Source organism: Kogia breviceps, chromosome 1, assembly GCF_026419965.1.
Source record: "Kogia breviceps isolate mKogBre1 chromosome 1, mKogBre1 haplotype 1, whole genome shotgun sequence".
NCBI classification, from domain to species: domain Eukaryota; kingdom Metazoa; phylum Chordata; class Mammalia; order Artiodactyla; family Physeteridae; genus Kogia; species Kogia breviceps.
The window spans coordinates 57,075,669-57,098,303 of NC_081310.1; the positions used below are offsets into that span (position 1 = coordinate 57,075,669).

Sequence of the window (22,635 nt, forward strand, 5' to 3'; positions counted from 1 at the left end):
TTAAGGTGGTTCCAGATGAGACAGGTGACAGCAGGACAGGACTCTGGGTTGTTTTCCCAGAAGGAGGAGCAAGCTACCCCGTCCGCCAATACCGCTCATTTCCCCGGTGGCCGCGACACTCTTGAACCTGAGTGAAGGGCGCTGCCTGGCGTAGGAGCAGAGGGAGGTGGAGCGGCCCTCACAGCCCGGGGAGGCTGGCACCTGATGCAGTGCCCACTGTCCTAGGTAACACACCTGTCTCTAAGCCACGGAGTTTACTGACTGCTGGCTGTAGGCTGGCCACTCTCCATAGTGCAGGGTCTGATACCTTCTAAGACCATGCACTCCGTGGAGTCAGCCCGTGGTACGGTCAGTAGTGTGGACTTGGGTGTCAGACCCCTTGGGGTTTAATCCTGGCTCCACCACTGGGGATCTTGGGTAAGGTATGTGAACACATCTGTGCCTCAGCTTCTTCATCTGTAAAATGGGAATAACACTGACTACTTCATAGAGCTGTGGAGAAAGAACTAAACACAATAATCCCTATAGAAGTCTTAGAACAGCAGCTGTGTGAGAGGAAGGGCTCAATCGATACAAACATTATCATATGCGGCAGCCCCAAATAAGATGCAGTGAAAACGATTGCAGAACTTGGAGAGAAACACGGGGTGGGCTGCTAATTTCTTGGCCCCGTGCCCAGTGTGGCAGCTGCTCATACAATTTCTACCCAAGCTGATGCAGCCACAGCACCAGACCGTGTGGACAAGGGCCAGTCGTGGGGTCTGGCCAACCACAGGCTAGGAAATAACACTGTTAGCTGATGATGGTTCCTTGTTATTTCCCCCTCCCTCCAGCAGGGGAGTATGAAGGAAAAGAAATGGCTCCTGTGTTCGTTTGGCTGGAGAAAGGGACCCCAGCAAGAAAGAAAGGTATGGGACCCTTGGTGACTTGTTTCTACCACTCCCAATAGAGGGCCCCTAGGGAGGGCCTGGCATCGTGGGCAAGAAGGGACTGAACATTATGAATGGTCTCTCTCCATGTCCTGGGCCTCCCATCACTTAGAGCTGGCAGAGGGCTGCTGGAATGAGGGGAGCAGGGACTGTGGAAGGTCACCGTTGTGCCTGGATGCAGGAGAATGACGGATGGACTCGTGACTGTAGGTCTTTATAACAAACATTTATACAGCCTCTAATATGTGTGCTGCACCTGGGGACTCAGAAACTGTAAGACATGGCCACTCCCCTAAAGGAGGTTACAGGCTGTACTAGTTGAAAAGAATTACTTCAATCCCTTCTTCTCAACACAGCCCTTCACAGGTGCCACTTCTCCCTCTGTCCTGGGCACTTAGACAGCCTTGGGGACTCTCACCGTTGGCCTAAGGTGACTTCCCTGACAGCACACCTGTGTCCCACTCTCAGCTTATCACCGACTTGCAGAACTGCTCTCTGCCCGAAAGCACTGGGCTGGCGGATTACAAAGAGTTCTGAGAGGCTTCTTAACAGGCTGTTCTCCACATCATTACTACTCAGATCCCAGAGCAACGTGCCAGCCGCCTGCTTTTTCTCCAGCCCATGCTCTTCCCTCAAGATCAAGCCGCTGGGAATTCCCTGGTGGTCCAGTGGTTGGGACTCCGTGCTTCCACTGCAGGGGGCAAGGGTTCAGTCCCTGGCTGGGGAACTAGGATCGCACATGCCTCGAGGCACGGCCAAAAAAAAAAAAAAAAAAACCTCCGGCTGCTGATGTTATGGGATGTCTCATAGCCCAGCCTGGGCTCCCTACTCTGGGCCCCATAGTCCGCTTGCTTGAAGTGAACGGAGGAAATAGACTGTAATGTAACAGAGTTGTTGTCTCTTGGACCTGGCCTTAAGAGTTGTGTCTTCGGGGCTTCCCTGGTGGCGCAGTGGTTGAGAGTCCGCCTGCCGATGCAGGGGACACGGGTTTGTGCCCTGGTCCGGGAGGATCCCACATGCCGCAGAGCGGCTGGGCCCTGTGAGCCATGGCCGCTGGGCCTGTGCGTCCGGAGCCTGTGCTCCGCAACGGGAGAGGCCACAGCAGTGAGAGGCCCGTGTACTGCAAAAAAAAAAAAAAAAGAGTTGTGTCTTCTTGTTTTACATCACCTCCAATTTATCCTCAGCCTGACTTCAGTCATCACCAGCCTAAGTTAAATCCTGGATGCCCAGAAAATTTCAAAACTGGCTGCTAGTTGATTCTTGAATTCAGGGAATTCTTGGACTTTGGGATCAAAAGAAGCTACTTGTGTCTGGAGTACAAGGAGGTGGTTGGAGGGGGGCTGGTTATATGGATCCCAACTTGCCGTATCTGTGTTCCCCCCTCCCCCCATCCATCCATCTCTGAAGGCCAAGACCCAGGCCAGGGCTGGGACAGGCCTCTCTGGGCACAAAAACCTGCCAGCATTGATTTCGCTCCTGAACCAAGAGGCCAAAAGGACATTGTGACGGTGAGGCAATGAACGTGAAACAGAAACGAGTGGCTTTAGTTTCAGGAAGTCCGAAGTGGAAAGCAAGTGTTGACATTCTTTAAGACCCACTGTAGGCTGTATTTTGTGCTGCGCTAGCCAGAAGTCTGCTACTTACTTGAAGTAGGACCTTGGGAAAATCCCCTTCCTCTCTAGGCCTCAACTTCCTCATCTGTAAAGTGCATGTGGGATTAGTCAAGATCCTTCTGGGCCTGACCTGATATGGTTCTAGGTGTTCCAGTAATCTGTCACTCAGAGGACAAAGAGCCTGAAGGTATGTGGGGAGAGATGGGGAGGAAGGGACTAAGAAAGGTTCAGTGGGAGTCCCTGTGAGTTTAGCTAACTGATAGCAGAGAGGAAGAGAGGGGAGTAAAAACATAAAGCGAAAATGGGGAAAAGGGAAAAGCGTTTAAGAGTGGGGACTAAGGGGGCCACCAGCATGACCTCAGCGCTCCTCGGGCACATCCGGGCCAGTTTACTTAGTTAGGATGGGGGGTAGGGTTGGGAAGTGGCAAACTGTATTTTCCAAAGAGGGCCACGATGATATTGCCACCCGCCATGTTCTTTGACATCGTGATCTTACCATTTCCCTGTCAAGAGGTGGAGTCTCGTTCCTCTCCCTTCAAATCTGGCCTGGCCTTATGACTTGCTTGTAACCACAGAATGTGGTAGAAGTTATGCTGGGTGACTTCTGAGGCTCAGTCAGAAGCAGCTTCCACTTGGTTATCTTGGGTCACTGGATCTGAGGGAAGCCATCTGACTACCTGAGACCATCATGCTGGAGAGGCCACATGTAGGCATTCCCGTTGACAGTCCCAGCTGAGGCCCACGTACCAGCCGTTTCCCTCAAGGCACCAGATACGTGGAAGAAGCTCCTTTTGACTCTCCAGGCCAGCCTCGCTTGATACCACGAGGAGGAGAAGATTTACCCCGCTGAGTCCTACCCAGATTTCTCATGTAGAAGAATCTATAAAATATAAGAAAATGACTGTTGTTTTAAGCCACAAAGCTTTGGGGTAGTTTGTTATAAAGCAAAAGGTACCGGCACAGGATGGTAGGAGATGTTTAAAAATATGAGCTCCCTTGCAATGAAAAATCCTTAAAAATGTATAAACAAGACTTTAAAGATTTCAGAGATGTGTGAAATTTCAAAATTAATTTGGAAACCAACTTTAAATTTTGCCTATTAAGGACATTACAAACAAAACTACCGTTTTCTGTAGGTCACCGTATTATATATTTGAAAATATATTTTTATCATGAGAAAGGGAGAAAAGTCACTATATCCCACCTGAATGGCTGAAAGGAAAGAGGTAACCAGTATCAAATGTTGGCAAAGATGTGGAACAACCAGGACTTTCATACATTCCTGGTGGGAATTATTATTTCCACAGTCATTTTGGAAGGAAAATAGCTTGGCAGTATAATCAGAAGCTGAACATATGCATATATTCAATTCCATTCCTATGTATATGCCGAACAGAAGTTTATATATATTTTTACCAACAGATCTGTATATAGATGTTCATAATAGCACTATTTTTATTTTTATTTTTATTTTTTTATTTTTTATTTTTTTTGCAGTACGCGGGCCTCTCACTTCTGTGGCCTCTCCCGTTGAGGAGCACAGGCTCCGGACGCGCAGGCCCAGCGGCCATGGCTCACGGGCCCAGCCGCTCCGCGGCATGTGGGATCCTCCCAGGCTGGGGCACGAACCTGTGTCCCCTGCATTGGCAGGCGGACTCTCAACCACTGTGCCACCAGGGAAGCCCAATAGCACTATTTTTAATAGCCCAAAGCTGGTAATAACTTAAATCAATAACAGAATAAGTTGTAGTATCATCACACAAAGGAATACTGGAGAGCAGTGAAAATAAATGGACGATCGCCAGGAAAGTCATGCACAAACCTCATAAATATGATGTTAAGGAAAAGAAACCCGAGTCAAAGAGTACATACTATGTGATTCCACTATGTAAAGTTGGGGTTTTTTTTGGTTTTTTTTGTGGTACGCGGACCTCTCTCACTGTTGTGGCCTCTCCCATTGCGGAGCACAGGGTCCGGACGCACAGGCTCAGTGGCCGTGGCTCACGGGCCCAGCCACTCGGTGGCATGTGGGATCTTCCCGGACCGGGGCACGAACCCGTGTCCCCTGCATTGGCAGGTGGATTCTCAACCACTGCGCCACCAGGGAAGCCCTGTAAAGTTGAAAAGCAAACAACATTCATCTGTGGTGTTGGAAGCTAGGGTAGTGGTTACCCTTGAGTGGCTGCAAGGGGGCCCTTCCAGAGTTGCAGGGATGTTCTGATTCTTCGCCAGGTGCTAGTTTTGTGGGGTTGCTTATCTCGTGAAATGTCATCGAGTGGTATGCTTACGATGGCACACTCTCCTGCATGAATGTTATAAATTGACCATTGATCAACATTGGGGTTAGGAACCTCCCCACCCCCAGGTGAAAATCCCTATATAACTTTACAGTTGGCCCTCTGAATCCGCGGTTCCGCCTGTGCGGGTGCACCCAACCACGGACTGTGTAGTACTGTAGTATGTATTTAGTAAAAAAAAAAAATCCAAGTTTCAGTGGACTCGAGCAGTTCAAACTCGTGTTGTTTCAGGGTCAACTGCACTTCAGAATATAATGTTAACAGACAAGGAGGCAGGACATGATCTCAAGGCCAAGGATAGATGTTTAAAAAACTAATTTAGTTTTATGAGAAGCAATATATTTGTTCTTATTTTTCCCTTGAACCAGTGTATATTGCATTGTGGCAGGGTCCTGGGACTGTGAAAGTGTCAGTGGGAAAAGAAAAGAGGGGTGCCGTGGTGAGCATCAGCTGAAGCTGTGGGGAGCAGGCTAGCTGTCCAGGGAAGGCACTTCTCAGCAGCTCCTTGCTGCTGCATTCACAGTACCTGCAAACTGTATCATGTACATGCATGTGCCGATCTAGAAAGGTGTTTCCCAACCTTTCACAGGCTGTGGCACATGTGGAAAATGACATCATTGGAATGGCACACACTGGGGTACCAGATGGGGCTCCTGGCAGCCCAAGCCAAGTGGCCTGGTCCTCCAGGTGCTCCCACGATGAGGGGGGTAACAACCTCAGCACACCGGTGGGATAAGGTCCTCTTACAGAGAGTGTGGGAAGCCATGGGCCTCCATTATCCATTTCACATTCTCTGAACTGGCAAAGGGGAAGAGTCTAGGTTTCCATTGCCCTTCTGCTCTTGGAGAAACCAACTCTGCACACCCCTCGGCCCTGGGTTACAGGTCCCATTTGCAGTCATGAAGATCATGGGGTTCAGGGGAGTTGTGCGGCATTCTGGGTCTCTCCTCTATGCTGTGGCCTTACTTCTATTTCTAGCCTCATTTCCCACCGCACAGCCCGCTCTCTCTGCCGAGCACATTACACCCTGGGCACACTGCAGTTGTCTGTCATCTGTGAACATCTCCCAAGCCCTTCTCCCTCTCCATCACACCATTCCCTGTGCCAGAGCACTCAGCCCGCCATCCCTGTGCTAAGCCCTCCACTTCTCCGTGAAGCCTCTTTCTGTACACTGAGGCCACTACCACGCTGTGATTTGTATTATAGGCGCGCGCGCGCGTGTGTGTGTGTGTGTGTGTATTGTATGTGAACATCCTCATGGTCCCGGATTCCCTATCTTGCCCACAGTAGGTGCTCAGCAGTTGTTTCTCAAATGGCTTCCATGCTGCAGAGGGACCCTGGCACTAACTCCACCCCTGTTCTTGGCGGTGACTCATTGTCCCCTTGGGTTCGGATCCCCAGCCTCTCAGGGACCTTTCAGCCATTTCAAGCTCTACAGCTCCACTGCCAGGGGCCTGGAGCCATGCCGCCTGGATGAGACACATCCTCATTGCCCAGACCCCCCCACCTCCCCTAGCTCACACCTTTGGGGTTGGCATTAGACTAATTGTGGTGTGACAAAGCGAAAGGGTCACGGTGACTCAGCCTCAGTGCTGACTCCCCTCATTCAAGCGCCAACCTGCAGTACCAGCATGTGGCCACAAGGGGCTCTCTGGGGCGACTCTTTGCCCAGGGGAGGAGGGCTCTCAGATAAACAAGGAACTTCTCAGGGGCTCTGCCCCTCTCCAAGTGCTGAAGCCCCACTGACCGCCTCGGCTGCCTTATCCTGATGTTTTACCCTTAGCCGTCTAGCAGCTGTTGTTTTCTATCTTAACACATTACTCCTTGCTTTCCCGTTGAGCCTCTTTTCTGGCCACCCACTCTACTGACCAATAGCCGCCACAGGGGCAAGTCACCTCCACCTCTGTCAGTTCTACTTCCTTTAGATGAGGGCCAGACCTACACCATGAGCTCCCCGTCTTTCAGGATGTGGGCTGGAAAATTGTCCTGTTCCATCTCTTCAACACCTCCCGACTCTGCCCCCTTCTGTCTCCCCAGTGCCACCCAGGTTCAGGGCTCCCCAACTCTGCCAGGATTAATGCAGTGGCTTCCTGGAGGACCCCGTGTCTCCAGACAGCCCCCTGCCCATCAACTCTCCACCCTGGAGCCAGAGGGATCTTACTCCCATCAGACGCTGGCCTTCAGTGGTTCCGCAAGTCTCATACACTCAAATAGTACCCCAGGCTCCCCAAGACCCAGCTGCCTGATTCTCCAGCCTCACGTCACTCTTCTCTTGCCCTCCAACCAGTGGTACTGACATACCTGTAGTTGCTTAACACACCGTGACGTTTCAAGCCTTTGTACTTTGCACGCGCTCTTTCCTGTGGCCTGATCATCTCCCACCCCTCCCCCACCTTTACCGTTGCTCCTCATACTTCCTTCACCTGGCTGAGCCCTATTCATCCTTAAAAGTGCCAATTCCCCTGTGAAGCCTTCCCTAACCCCAAAACCCCTCCTCTGAATAGATCCAGTCCCCAAACACACGTCTCTGATTGTATTTGTCACTCAGAGTTGTGATAATTACTCGTGCTGTCCTGTCTCCTCCACCATCCGTGTACCTCTATGCGGGACCGGGGTGGCACACTGTCTGAAAGTTGTTGCACTGAGGTAGCTCCCTCTCTGCACCATCACCTCCCACCCTGAGCAAGTCCTTTAAATGCTCTGAACTTCCGTTTGCTTATCTGCAAAATAGAAAGATGTGAGCATCGGAAGGGGGCACACACATTCAAGAACTTTATAAACGACTAAGGGCTATGCACATGGTTTTAACACTTTTTCTTCCTTCAGACTAGTGTTTAGCTGCACTTGCCTGTGTGGAAATCATAAGATCAAAGGAATGTGATGTGATCTTTTCGTAATTTCTCCACCTTGGGTCCAAGGAAAAGCTGGTGGAGAGTAAACCATTCATTGTGTCTCCCTGCAGCTCCTAGTCTTCTCGGAAGCTCTGGGTTAATCCTGGGGTCAGGAACCTTGTCTGGCCAGGGGCAACAGTGCCTATGTGTAGGTCTCGGGCTGTCTCGCTTTCTCATCAGTGCTCCCCACCAAGTGCCCTCCATTCCCTCCACCAACAGAAGAGACCTCTCCCCACCCTCCCGTGATGAGGTCTGTGGAAGTCACAAACTGAAGGTCCAATCGACAAGGATGCTCTGACCTAACAAATAATCTCACTCACGTGAGGGTTAAGGATTTGATTTTGGAGCCCCAAGAAGAAAAAAGTTCCTGAAGATTTGATATGGAAAAACCCTTCTGAGTAGGGCATTCCAAAGTTTAATTAGTGGCTGCAGGAGGACTGGACGCTGGGTGTTCCAGGAGTGGACGCTGGAATTCCAGGTGGGAGCGTGTTTATGGCTGCAGCGCGGGTCATGCCAGAGGCTAGAGGTAGAAGCCAGGGAGCCAGACGCAGCTCAGGGGTGGTCTGGATGCTCTCGAGAGAAGGCCAGCTAAGAGCTGTGAGCTCACTGAAGTCCGATAACCGGCTCCCAGCCCCCACCCCTCCCTCCGCTCAGTCTAGTAAAATTGATGCTCATCTCTGTAGTTTTGGAACATGATGGTAAGAATGCTGGTGCCTCGGGTTCTTGTGCCGGTCCTATCTCAGGCTTGTTTGCTTGCCTCCTTCCCGTGCCCCGGACAGGGCTTTGCGTAAAGAAGTGGGCTGGTGGATGACTGTTCTGCAAAGATCCCATGTGCGACTGGAGCAGGTTACCTTCTCTGAGCCTCAGTGTTCTTACCTGGAAAGTAGGCATATCGTTCCTTCTTTTCCTAATAACCAAACCAGCGTTCTTGTACTTTACCTTAAATAAATGTAATTTAAAGATGCCAAGCCTTTCTGACATCACTTTTGTGCATAAAGAAAAGTGAAAAAAAGAGAAAGGCATTGGCAATAACTCCATCACAACTGCCGCGGTGACCTTGCTGATTTCAGAGTTAGTAAAATGTGAAAAATACACCACTTGTGTACCTACCATCTTGCCTAAGAGATGGAGCGATTCCCAGCAGCACTAACAGCCTTGTGTCAACCTCCTTGACCTAGCCTTTCCACCCTAGAGAAAACTGTCCCGAATTTTGTGTTTACTCTTCCCTCATTTTTAGCTACAGTTGTTTTTAAAACATGTACCCTATGCAATACATTGTTTGGGCTTGTTTCAGAATGGGCTTGTTTCAGTATGGTTCCGTGAGTGGAATTGTATCCCATTCTTTTGATGTTTTTAAAAATCAGGAGAAGTTGATCTATGCTAATGTGTGTAGCTTATTTATTTTTCACTATTGAATATTGCACTCACTTCATAGTCTGCTGTATTAATTCTGTTGATGGAAATTTGGGCTGTTTCCTGTGTTTTGCTGTTAAGTTATTTTTGCTATACACATTCTCACAGTTGTTCCTTAGAACATGTGTGTTTCTCCAGGGTATATACCTGGGAAGGGAACGGCTAAGTCTAGGTGAGAGTGCTTGCTGTTCTGATTGCTAGCCACTACTGCTGCCCTTATTTCTGTCCACTGAATAGCCTGAGGGGACATGCGTCCCTGTTCTTGCTTTGTTTACAGGCCTTCAGAGGGAATAAGCGTTTATAAAAAACAATACGGGCATAGTGAAGGAGAGCTTCCCAGGCCATAGTCTGACTTTCCACCATGGCTGTGGGGGGGGGGGGGGCAAAGCCAGAAAGGAGTGGAGGCCAGATGGAGCACCGCTGTTGGCGCTGAGCATGTGTGTGAGGTGGGGCTGCGCTTGACTGGACACTGGGTCTCAGACTGTGGCGCAGCTGACCTCCCAGAATCCACTGTGAGGCTCCGTCTGGGCTTCGGGACCTAGAAAGTCAGACAGAACACGGCATGCATTCTCAGATTTTTATTTCAATTTCCGTAGGAAACTGCAATGGGCTCTCCAGGGGTATTTCCCTGAGCCCTGGTTCCCTTTGCAGCTCCCAGCTCTAGGTCCTTCAGCGGTCGCTGGCTCCGTGGTCTCAGATGTCACACCACCAGTGATTTCCAGGCCCTGGCCACTCTCTGCTGTCTCTGTGATGGCCTCCATTCGGGTCCCTTCCACTGCCTTCGGCGGGATGCTCACATATTCCTCGCGTGATGAGGCCACACTGTCTTTGTCGTAAGCTTGGCTCTGACATTCCTGAAGAAAGAGCCGATCCTGCTGAGTCTCTTGGTGATGGAACCTGAACTTGCTGTAGGTAAGCTCCTGCCCGATTTGTGCGAGGTCCTGGACTCGTTGGTGATGGGAGCACGGCTGATGGCTTTGTGAGCAGTGCCCTGCTTGTTGTCCCCCGGGCTGCCGTGGCCTTTCTCCTTTTGGTCGTCTCTAGTGGCTCTCCGGCTGCCTGAGCCCGGGCCGGCTGCTTTTTGGATGGTCTTGTTCCCCGCAGTGCCCCCAGTGGCTGTGTTGGTTTTACTTGCTCCTGGACCCTTGCTGGCTGTGGCTGCTATGGCCATGCTCTGCTCTTCGGGGGCAGGAGACTTGATCTCTGCCACGCTCAAAGCACCCGCTGCGGTGCCGCCTGCCACCTCTGCTGTCTCCACCTTTGTCGTTGCCCGCGATGCTGACTCTTTGTCAAGCACTGTAGGTTTTGCTTTGGCAGTGGCCACATCGGACATGGTATCGGGCTTGTGGGAGTCCAATTGGATCCCCTCCCCGCCAGCAAAAGCTGCAGACCCGACCGCGGCCACCTCAGAGGGCGTGTGGAGGCTCCTGATGCTCACCTGGTCCTCATCCCACTCTCCTTGGAAATCCTCCACTGCCGGGCTCCTCCCGTCCTCCTCCTCCTCCTCGAACAGAGTCCTGCAGATCATGTCCCCGGCTGGAACAGCGTAGGTGCGGCTGTGACCGTCCATTGGTGGTCGCAGGAGGTAAATCAGCTCTTCCCAGTAGGCGAAGAGGTCTTCCTGCGCGTCCAGAGGGGCACACAGCTGCAGGTAGAAGGAGCGGCCAGTGGCAAACTTCACGCGCAGCTGTCGTTTGTCACGATCGTGCGTGGAGATCCTCACAAACTTCAAGGGAAGGAGCCTGGTGAGCTCTAAGGTCTTGGCAACCTTGTGGCTCTTCCCCTTGGTGGGCTGGCTGTGCTCAGCGTGCTGTTCACAGCCGGTGGCCCGTCGGGCCAGCAGCATGATGTCTGGGAGTGGGAGGACGGGGCTGGTGGATGCGATGCCCACGGTCACCGTGCAGTCACAGTTGTGCACGTCAATCACGTGTCCCCTCTTCGTGATCTGGATAAAGTCGCTCTCGAATATCGGCGCGTACTTGAAAATGTCGTATTCGCCGTTGTGCAGTTGCTGCTGCAGCTCCCCCATGGTGCTTTTGAACAGGCCCAGCCCGGTGCTGCTCTGGGCCGTGTGATACGGGAGCAGAGAGTCCCCACTCATGGCTGTCTTCGATCACTGCCAGGCAGCGTGGTTAAGGCGGGCCCCTGGCTCTTCCCTCCCTCGGCCTAATGGGCCGAAGAGCAGAGCGAGCTGCGGTGCTCCTGCGTCACGCAGGCGGCCTTACGGCAGGTCTTCCAAGCCCAGCCCACAGGCCCCCACCTTTGCCTCAGGGTCTCCCAGAGGCAGGGGTGTGGGTAGGGGCACCGATGGTCACAGCGGGGACTCTGTAGGGCGGCTGGACCCCAGGCTGAATCTCTTCAAGTGTGTAGAGAGGTATGGTAGGCTCCCCCTCGGCCTCAGCTCACTTCCGCTTCTGGGTTTTTATCTCCCCAAGCGGCTGTGAACGTCAGTCCTAGTGAGAGAAGTAACCACTTTCTCGGCCTAAGGCCCTGGCACAGCCTATTTATCCTCTGATGCCCTTTGTGACCTATCACTGTCACATAGCCCTTTGCCTCATCCCCCAGCTGCCCCGCCCCGCCCGCCCAGTGCAGGGCCCCCATCCTCTCACAAACGCGCCATTGCCCCCGCGGAGGACAGGCCTATCCTGCCAGTGACTGAGGTGGCTACTAGAATAAAAATGTCTTCAACTGGGAAAATTTTGTGTGGGTCCTTTTTCTTTTCCTCCCCCAGATTTAGCTACTGGATGAAATCTATAGGAATGTATGATGATGGGCTAAATTTGAACCATTTAAGCCCATGGTTTAATTGTATCGAATAACGTAGAGCTGGCAGTGGCGATCCTTAGTCTGTCCTTTCATAACTTCTCAGTAAACATCGATGGTGATTTTTAATAATAACATTAAAAATTGGTAGGAGGAGGCAAGAAAAGATAGAGACAGACAGAAGACTACATTAACTATTTAGGGGTTCTGGCTGCTAAGATCAGGAAAGGAACCTCAGATCCAGAACTGCCCTCCAAGCCCAGAAACCGTGAGGTCTCACCAAAGATTTCTCTTCTTGTTTTTTTGGTTTTTTTTTTTTTTTTTTTTCCACTGCGTTGGGTCTTTGTTGATGCACGAAGGCTTTTTCTAGTTGCGGCAAGCGGGGGCTACCCTTCGTTGTGGTGTGCAGGCTTCTCATTGTGGTGGCTTCTCTTGTGGCAGAGCACGGGCTCTAGGTGTGCATGCTTCAGTAGTTGCAGCACGCGGGTTCTAGGGTAGGTGGGCTTCAGTCATTGTGGCGCGTGGGCTCAGTAGTTGTGGCTCCTGGGCTCTAGAGCGCAGGCTCAGTAGGTGTGGTGCACGGGCTGAGTTGCTCCACGGCGTGTGGGATCTTCCCCGACCAGGGATCGAACCCCATGTCCCCTGCATTGGCAGGTGGGTTCTTAATCACTGTGCCACCAGGGAAGTCCTCACCAGGGATTTCTATGAGACTTCTCTCCTGGACAGTTGCACGTGCAAGCCCCTTACCTGACTGAGTGAGATGGGTTGTAGTTTTTTATGATCAGCAAAGCCTAAGTAAATCAATGCCCACGTGGGAAGTCCTCAGTCATCTTTCAACTGCCCGTTCAAATGGTACCTCCTTTGAGGAGCCTCCCCTGAATTACCTAATCGAACCTATTCTTCCTTCCTCTGTGCTATTGTAGAATCTCATATGTGTCTCTTTTACAGCATTAATCTTATTTTATTCAGTTTTAGATTTACTGTATTATTTTTAAAATTTCATATTAATTTAGAATTATCTTGTCATTGTCTAGAAACCACAGTTGTCTTCAAATATGGTTGCATTAAATTTATAGGTCAATTTGGGGAGAATTGACATTTGATAATCTTAAACCTTCTAATCCATGCGGGTGATACTATCTAGTCTTTTATTTAAACATTTTAAATATCTCTCGGCTTATACAATGTATTATAAAAATTCACTGTAGATGTGTTGCACATCTTCCAGTAAATTTATCCCTAAATATTTGATGCTTTCTGATATTATTGTCAATGGGATTTGTAAGATTGTAATTTTCCAGTTGTTCGTGCTGGTTTATTGGTTTTTGTGTGTTGATCATGTGTCCTTTCACCTTGCTAAATTCACTTACTAATTCTAGTTTTGGTGTTTTTTTGTTTGTTTTTTTTTAAGGATTTCTTGGAATTTTCTCTGTAGACAATGATACTGCCTGTAAAGAAAGTTTTACTTTTTCCTTTCCAAACTGTGTGACTTTTATTTCATGTTCTTGCTTTATGCATTAGCTAAAGGCTCCAGCCTAGAATTGAATAGATGGGTTAAGAGCAGTTATCTTTTCATTGTTCCCTCTCTCAGGGGAAATCTTCAATCTTTCACCATAAAGTATGTTGTTAGCTGTAGTTTTATTTCAGAGTTGCCTTTTGTCAAGTTTAAGAAATTCACTTCTACTTTTAGTTTTCTGGGCATTTTTATCGTGCAGGATTATTGGTGTTTTTCAAATGCTTTTTCTGCATCTATTGAGCTGAATACTTGATTTTTTTTTTTTTTTTTTTTTTTTTTTTTTCCGGTACGCGGGCCTCTCACCGCTGTGGCCTCTCCTATTGCGGAGCACAGGCTCCGGACGCGCAGGCTCAGCGGCCATGGCCCACGGGCCCAGCCGCTTCGCGGCATGTGGGATCTTCCCGGACCGGGACACGAACCCGCGTCCCCTGCATCGGCAGGGGTACTCTCAACCACTGCGCCACCAGGGACGCCCTGATTACTTGATTTTTAATCCTTCATTCTGTTAATGTGGTCAAGTACACTGATTGTTGTTTAGATGCTGAGTTGGCCATTCACTCCTGGGAAACCCCATGTGGTCGTGGTGCATTATTTGAACATATTGCTGGATTCAACTGGCCAGAAGTTTGTCAAGAATTTTTGTATCTGTATTTATGAACGATGTCGGTCTGTGATGTTTTTCTTGAACTGTTTTTGCCAGAATTGATATAAAAGCTTGTTTTTAATTAAAATTTATTTTTTAATCAAACATATACATAATTTAAAATCATCAGATAGTGCTAGAAGGCTGATGGAGTAAGTAGCATTAGTTTCAACTACAGATAATTTGGAATGCCAAATATTTGCACTTAAACAAGATATATATGTATTCTCATTTAAAAGCAGTCTGAAAGGAAGGGAGTCAAGCTGGTATGGCAGCTCCACTGTGTCATCAGAGACCTAGGCTCATTGTCTTTTCCTGGTTATCCTTAGGGTCACTTCATATTCCAAGATGGCTGCTGGAGCCCCATTCATCAAGTCCATATTCCAGGCCATCAGCAAGAGAAAGGGGAAGGAAAGAGAAAGGTGGTCTGCCTCTCACTTTTACAGAGCCTTCCAGAAGTCCCACATGACCCTTCTAGTTATGTTTCTTTGGCCATCATTGTATCATATGACCACATCTAGTTGCAAGGAATGCAGGGAAGTGTAATCTTTTAGCTAGGTACATTGCCCAGGATTTACTGAGGAAGAAGAGGAGGATGGATACAATCATTATGCTGAGGCAAAAAGGCCAAGACACAAAAAGGGTACACACTGTATGATTCCATTTGTAGGAAACTCTGGAAAAGCCAAATCTAATTTCTAGTGACATTACTGATTGCAGGTCAGGACTGAATGGGATGGGGCAAAAAGAAACTTTGGGGAATGATGGAAATGTTCTGTAACTTGATTACATGGGTGTATGAATTTGTCAGAATTCATCCAAATGTATACTTAAAATGGGTGCGTTTTTGTGTATATACTTCAATAAAGTTAATTTTTATAAGTTTGGAAAATCTCAGCAACCATAACAAAACTACTCGTAAATTTTGTTCATGTCCGTCATGTCTTCATTCGTTTGCTTACCTTTGCATGACTGAAATCAGAACGTACCTAATGACTTTGAATCTTGCTTTTTTCATTTAACATTACATCATAAAATTTTCCATATTGCTTCATTAATTTTCATAATCACCATTTTAAATGACTCTATAATCTTTTGGGAATTGAAAATGTAATCTATACTTACAGTAAAAAAAAAAAAAAAAAAAAAAACACAAACAAACTTCGGAGACCCCCTACACAGTAAGAGCTAACTCTTCCCCTGAACTCTGACCTTTAAGGCCCCTTACTTAGAAGTAGTGGACAATCCAGTTTCTAGTATGTACATTCAGAAATATTCTATGCATATAAAGACAAGATGTGAACGTCTTTCCCTCTCCTTTTAGACATAACTAAGACAATACAAGATGCTTGCTTTTGCCCATAATACAGCTTGGTTACCATCTCATGTTCATACATCAAAAGGGGCCTTGTTCTTTTTAACCACTGCATGTATTCTACAGTGTACTGAACCAATATTGATAAGCACTTAGGGTTTTCCCAGGTTTTTTTTTTTCTGTTTCCCATACCACAAGATATAATATTAAAGTTTTGACTCAGCTATCAATTTACAGTAGATGCCACATTCCAAAGGCAGTGCTAGCCTGTATGCAAAATGTACCACAAAAGTAGCTGAGAGCTTGTCACATGATCATTGAAACCTCTCAGCTAAGCTGAGGATATAAAAGGGTGGAGAGGGAAGAGATTGTGAAGGGATTTGGGAGGGCTTCCTCCACCCGTTAAGGTCAAGAAAGACTTTCTTCAACAGGTAACTCAAAGGGCTCAGTATACGTCCCTACAGTCAGGGGTCTGACTTCTGTCTAGGAAACACCGAGGAGGAAAGAAATACTAGAATGATCTCTTAAGGGTATAAAGTGGTGTGGCTCCTGCTGTGCTCATCCTGTGGGCTCAGGACTTTTCCAGAGAAAATTACACAAGTTTTCCCGTGCAGCAGTTGGCTCTAAGTCGGTGCCATCTACACAACCCTCCCCCTCCCACTGGCTTCCTCTGGTCTGTCAGCTGGAGGCAAGGCCAGCTTTGACCTCTTTGCCCATGAATCACAACCTGTTTCTCTCATATGCTCAGCACAAGTCAGGGGCGGACAGGCCAGGACATCTGGATAAGGTCTGGGTCCAGTTCTCAGCCTGGCTCCTTGCCTTTGACCATTCTTCGGCCCCTAGCCCACCTACCCTGTGGGCTGGGCTGAAATAGAGACCCCGTGGGTCACTGTGCTGAGCCTGAAGGGCTTCTCTCTTCCTTCCTCCCACCTGCATCAAGACAGGTGCTTCTTCTCACCCCGCTGCTGCCCTCCCGGGAGAGCCTGCTTTCTGGGCTTCTTTCCCCTCATTTGCTCCTCTTGATCTAGAGGCCAGTTGCCAAGGTCATGACATGCACACACTCCCTACGTGATCTGTCCTTGCAGTCCTTGGGTTGTTCTCTCTCTGCTCCTCCCGCCCTCAACTCTGCCCAGGGCTGGCTGTCCCCAGAACAAGGCATACGCTCAGAGAAGACGAGCCCCTGTTAGCATCCTTGGGAGCAAAGCAAAATTCTGCAAGGAAAGTCACTGCCCATGAAGATAATATCCAACAAGGTGCTTCTCAAACTTTAATTTGCATTGGAAGCATCGGAGGATCTTGCTGAACCGCAGACCCTGACCCAGGATATCTGGATGATGAAAGTGTGCATCTCTAACAAGCTCCCACGTGATGCCAGTGCTGCTAGTCTGTGGACCAGACTTTGAGTGGCAAAGACTTAAGACATTCCAAAGCCAAAGTGACTTTTAAAAAGTCATTCTTTGGGGTCATCTCATAGGTAGAGAGAGCAAACAGAATTAAAAATAAATTACTGGGACTGCCCTGGTGGTCCAGTGGTTGAGAATCCGCCTTCCAATGCAGGGGACGCAGGTTTGATCCCTGATTTGGGAACTAAAGATCCCACGTGCCGCGGGGCGACTAAGCCCGCACGCCACAACTAGTGAGACCGCGTGTTGCAACTACAGGGCCCATGTGCTCTGGAGCCCGCACACCATAACTAGAGAGAAGTCCACACGCCGTAACCAAAGATCCCGTGTGCTGCAACTAAGACCCGATGCAGCCAAAAATACATAAATAAGTAAATAAATATTTTTAAAAGATACATCCTCAAAAATAAATAAAATTAAAAATAAATTATTGAAATATTGTAAAGCACAAGGGCTTTTATTTCTTTCAAGGATACGTATTATCATGGAGTGGAGTGACAGAGGGCTAAAAAAGAGGGTCCTGTGACTCTGCCGCAACAAAGAGGGAAGCACTAAGATTCACAGGTCTGTTTTCCTGCTACATGTGAGGGCTTCGAAACAGCTTGAAAATGCCTGATTCTCACCCATAGACCAGGGTGCTATGACGGATTCTCTTATCCATTTTTTTTTTTCTTGGCCATTTTTAGGGCGTTTTCTAACCCTCCTTGAGTGTGTTCTTATCTATGCATTGAACAAATGAACAAAGAATTGGATTAGTTTGCTAAGAAATTAGTTTCCTCACTGTACAAAAGTAAACTCTGGTCCCATCACTACGTTGTCACAAAGTCTGTGCACTGTTCAAGTTAATGATGCTTTCCCCAAACCTAAGCCAGGCTCACGCCTGTTTCCTTCTATTGCCGCTGCTTGCCCAGGGGTTGCTCGGGGTTACATGAATGTGTTTTCCTGAGCAAGGCTGGGCAGTCACTGTTGCTGTCCTGCAAGGACAGCCAGAAACAGCTCTTCTGTGATCACCTCTCCCCGCCTGTGCCGGGTCGGGGTGGGGATGCAGGAGGATTGGCAGGGAAGCTAAGAGGCTGCTTTGAGAGGCTGCCAAGTAAAGTGCTGCACGGTTATCTCTGAGTCATCAGGGCAGGGACGAGCTTGGAGGAGTGGGGTTTTCCTGCCAGTATTGTGGTGTCTCTGGGTATGAGCAGATGCAATTGGCTGTGTGGACTGGCAACCAGCCCCGTGGCTACTGCCTCATTTGCATCATGATTTATATGGTTGGGTCTTAGACACTCATGGGTAGGTGTTTTTCTGAAAGGTTTAGACAGACACATGCTTTATGCCTATCTAGGCAAGTGAAGAGTTCTTTGGAGTGATGAGCAGATTTTTGGCTGTTGCTTAATTTGTGCATTTCTACCAGTGGTGCCAGCTGCTAATGCAGTGATAGCTGCATTAGAAGCTGGAGCACCTCACTAGGGTCCACATTATGAAAAGCTTCACGTGGGGCCCTTGGCGTTGGAGAGGAGAGGCGATAAAGAGAACTGGTAAATACAGCCCTGGTTTTTGAGGAACTGACAGTCTGAGGCAGGAGGAGAAGCAAAGAAAGATCCTGAGAAATCATGAAGGAACTTCTGTGCAAATGGGTTTAGGAAGCACAAGGGCACGGGGCGGTGACCGTGGAGAGAGCAGAGGTGCTGCAGCCCTAGGGGGCGGGGGGAAGCAGAGGGGAATTCGCTGTGTCCTCTAGGGAGTTACTTAACCTCTCTAGGCTTTAATTCCCACCCCCATCCCCACATCCCACAGCGAAATCCCACAGCAACTGCCAGCTCAGTTGCTTGGAGGATTAAATGACAGAATGCATATAAGATGTCTGGAGCAGCACCTGCTGTCAGTGGCACCTGTCACAATTATTATTGTCAATAGGATGGAACCGCGGACCAACCATGATGCTGTCTTTCACATTTATCCTTCCACTGTGAGGAAGGCCTGCCCTGAGCTCCCTCACTCCCTCAAACCTTGGGTTTTCCTTGGAATCGACAGCACCAGTGAATGGCTGGACAGAGGGCAAAGTGCCATCTGTGGCCACCAAACAGGATAGAACAGAATGAGGCTGAGAGGTCCACTTGAGGGTAAACCTCAGAAGTGCAACCTCAGGGACAGAGAGCATCACTCAATTTCTACCCCCAGCCAGCTGGCTGGAACGGGTTGGCAGACTGAGAGGTTGCATGATGAGTAGTTACGAGCATAGGGCCAAACCGGGTTCAAATCTCAGCACTGTCACCATTCATATCCCCTTGGGAAAGTGACCTTAACCTCGCTGCATCTCTGTTCCTTGATCTGTCAGATGGAAATAATCATAGTGTTGTTGTGAGAATCAGAGAAGTTAACACATACAAAGGGGTCAGAACAGTGTCTGGCATGGAGTCAACACACTATTCTTTAAAAAAAAATAAAAAATTATTTATTTATTTTGGCTGCACCGCATCGGTATCTTTGTTGTGGCACGCGGGATCTTTAGTTGCAGCACGTGGACTTTTAGCTGCAGCACGCATGTGGGATCAAGTTCCCCGACCGGGGATCGAACCACGGCTCCCTGCATTGGGAGCGCGGAGTCTTTTACCCACTGGATCACCAGGGAAGTCCCTGCTATTCTTATTTAGCAGAGATCCTTGGGTATGACGTTCTGGGTTTTGTCCCTCTGCGATAATTTTTGGGGAGGTGGCTGGCCTGTGTATGGTAGTGTGACGGGGGGCTGTGGCGGCAGAGGACTGAAGACACCCAGGTGGGCAGGCAGAGCCCTGCCTTTGCCCTGGTCTGTGGGTTGTCAGGGAAGGGGAGGATAAGGCTGCTTGCCAGGAGGGAGGAGGATGTGCTTGTCCAGGGTCTTAAAGTTCCTTTAAAGGACTCTAACGAATTTTCTAGGAACATCCATGAGGAGCTCGGGGCCCTGCCCAAGGTGTCATCTCCTCTTGCAGGTGGAGAATGGCTGTGTCTCCATGACCCTTCTGGGGCACCATGCCCACCAGCTGCAGCCTCTGCTTCCCAACCCGCCAGCAGCCCCTCAGCCCAGGCACTGGTGCCTAAACCTTACCCTGGCAACATCTGACTTTTCCCACCACTACTTTCCCCTCTTTCCTGTTCCTTCTTTACTGAAACAAAACAAACAAACAAACAAACAAGCAAAAAACCCTTGTTGTGTCATATCTAGTCTTGTAAGTCACTTTAGGTTGCTCTTGGAATAGGCAGAGTATAAATAAATAAACTTGTTCCTGGAGTTCTCGTTTACCTTTCTTCAAGTTTTTACAGCAGTGATTTTCAAACATTTTTTTCAGAGATATCCCCCCTCCTCCGCTTTTTTTTTTTTTTTTTTTTTTGATGTGGACCTTTTTCTTAAAGAAGATGTTGGGTGTAGGAGTTTATTAATTTATTTTATTTATTTTTGCTGTGTTGGGTCTTCGTTTCTGTGCGAGGGCTTTCTCTAGTTTGGCAAGCGGGGGCCACTCTTCATCGCGGTGCGCGGTCCTCTCACTATCGCGGCCTCTCCTGTTGCGGAGCACAGGCTCCAGATGCGCAGGCTCAGTAATTGTGGCTCACGGGCCCAGCCGCTCCGCGGCATGCGGGATCCTCCCAGACCGGGGCTCGAACCCGTGTCCCCTGCATTAGCAGGCGATTCTCAACCACTGCGCCATCAGGGAAACCCGATGTGGGCCGTTTTTAAAGTCTTTATTGAATCTGTGACAATATTGCTTCTGCTTTATGTTTTGGTTTTTTGGCCATGACGCATGTGGGATCTTAGCTCCCCGACCAGGGATCAAACCCACACGCCCTGCACTGGAAGGCAAAGTCTTAACCACTGCACGGCCAGGGAAGTTCCGAGAAATCCTTTAGAAAAATTTTTGTTTAAATTTTTGGCTGCATTGAGTCTTCACTGCTGCTCACAGGCTTTCTCTAGTTGCGGCGAGCGGGGGCTCCTCTTTGTTGTGGTGCGCAGGCTTCTCATTGTGGTGGCTTCTCTTGTTGCGGAGCATGGGTTCTAGGCGTTTGGGCTTCAGAAGTTGTGGCGCACGGGCTTAGCTGCTCCACGGCATGTGGGGTGTTCCTGAACCAGGGCTCGGACCCGTGTCCCCTGCATCGGCAGGCGGATTGTTAACCACTGAGCCACCACGGAAGCCCCCGAGAAATCCTTCTTCAAAAATGAAATATTTCGGGCTTCCCTGGTGGCGCAGTGGTTGAGAGTCCGCCTGCCGATGCAGGGGACACGGGTTCGTGCCCCGGTCCGGGAAGATCCCACATGCCGCGGAGCGGCTGGGCCCGTGAGCCATGGCCGCTGAGCCAGCACGTCCGGAGCCTGTGCTCCGCAACGGGAGAGGCCACGGCAGTGAGAGGCCCGCGTACCGCACACACACACAAAAATAAATAAATTAAAAAAGAAAGATTTCATAGAAGCTCTACATATATTATATATACCTCGGGTATTGTGGGCTCGGTTCCAGATCACCACAATAAGGTGAATATTGCAATAAATCGAGTCTCACAATTTTGGGGGTTCCCCAGTGTATATAAAAGTTATGTTTACACTGTACTGCAGTCTATTAAGCCAAAGTAGTATGTCTAAAAAAATGTATTAAAAATATATAAGGGGCTTCCCTGGTGGTGCAATAGTTAAGAATCCGCCTGCAAATGCAGGGAACACGGGTTCGAGCCCTGGTCCAGGAAGATCCCACATGCCGCTGAGCAACTGAGCCCGTGTGCCACAACAACTGAGCCTGTGCTCTAGAGCCCGCGAGCCACAACTACTGAGTCCACGTGCCACAAGTACTGAAACCCACGCGCCTAGAGTCCGTGCTCCGCAACAAGAGAAGCCACCGCAATGAGAAGCCTGCCCGCCGCAATGAAGAGTAGCCCCTGCTCGCCGCAACTAGAGAAAGCCCGCAAGCAGCAAAGAAGACCCAATGCAGCCATAAGTAAATAAACAAATTTATTTTAAAATAGAGAGAGAGAGAAAATAAAAATTTATTTAAAATATTTTATCACTAAAAAGTGCCACAATAATTACAATAGTAACATCAAAGATCACTGATCACAGATCACCATAGTGTAATAATAACAAAAAAGTTTGAAATATTACAAGAATTACCAAAATGTGACACAGAGACATGAAGCGAGCAAATGCTATTGGAAAAATGGCACCAATAGACTTGCTTGATGCCAGGTTGCCACAAACCTTCAGTCTGTAAAAACCACAATATCTGTGAAGCGCAATAAAGTGAAGTGCAATAAAAAATAAAACGATATATAATATACGTGTATATATATATATATATACATATGTATGTGTATATATATATATATATATCCATATATATGTGTATATATATATCTTGCTCAGTTAAAGCATGAGAAGGACCCCGAGCACCCAGGCCCTGGCCGTTCCCTTTTTTTGAGGCATCCTTACCAAGCCTTAGCTCTGGGGATCCCTGTTTGTAAACCACCAGTCTGCTCCATGGAAAACATGCTGCAATACTTAGTATGTCATTTTGATGCAAAAAATAAGGAAGTGAGATGGTTTCTTATGACCTTTTGGACAATTTGCTAACTAGTGGTGGAATGCTAAAGAATGAAATGCTAAAGAATTCACTAGTATCTAACAGAAAAGAACTGTGAACGAAAACAAGTCTTGGGGTTTGCCTGGTGGCGCAGTGGTTGAGAATCCGCCTGCCGATGCAGGGGACACGGGTTCGTGCCCCGGTCCCGGAAGAGTCCACATGACACGGAGCGGCTGGGCTTGTGAGCCATGGCCGCTGAACCTGCGCGTCCAGAGCCTGTGCTCTGTGACGGGAGAGGCCACAACAGTGAGAGGCCCGTGT

General features: G+C 48.8%; 1 protein-coding gene across 1 annotated transcript; it reads right to left on the minus strand.

Moving 5' to 3' along the window:
* Positions 1-10,254: 10,254 nt before the first annotated feature.
* LOC131763794 (Golgi-associated RAB2 interactor protein 4-like) lies at positions 10,255-11,244 on the minus strand (the record flags this gene model as incomplete). The annotated part of the gene is made up of 1 exon (XM_059076413.2): positions 10,255-11,244. A coding segment is annotated over exon 1 (990 nt), but the record flags the coding sequence as incomplete, so codon positions are not given.
* Positions 11,245-22,635: the final 11,391 nt, after the last annotated feature.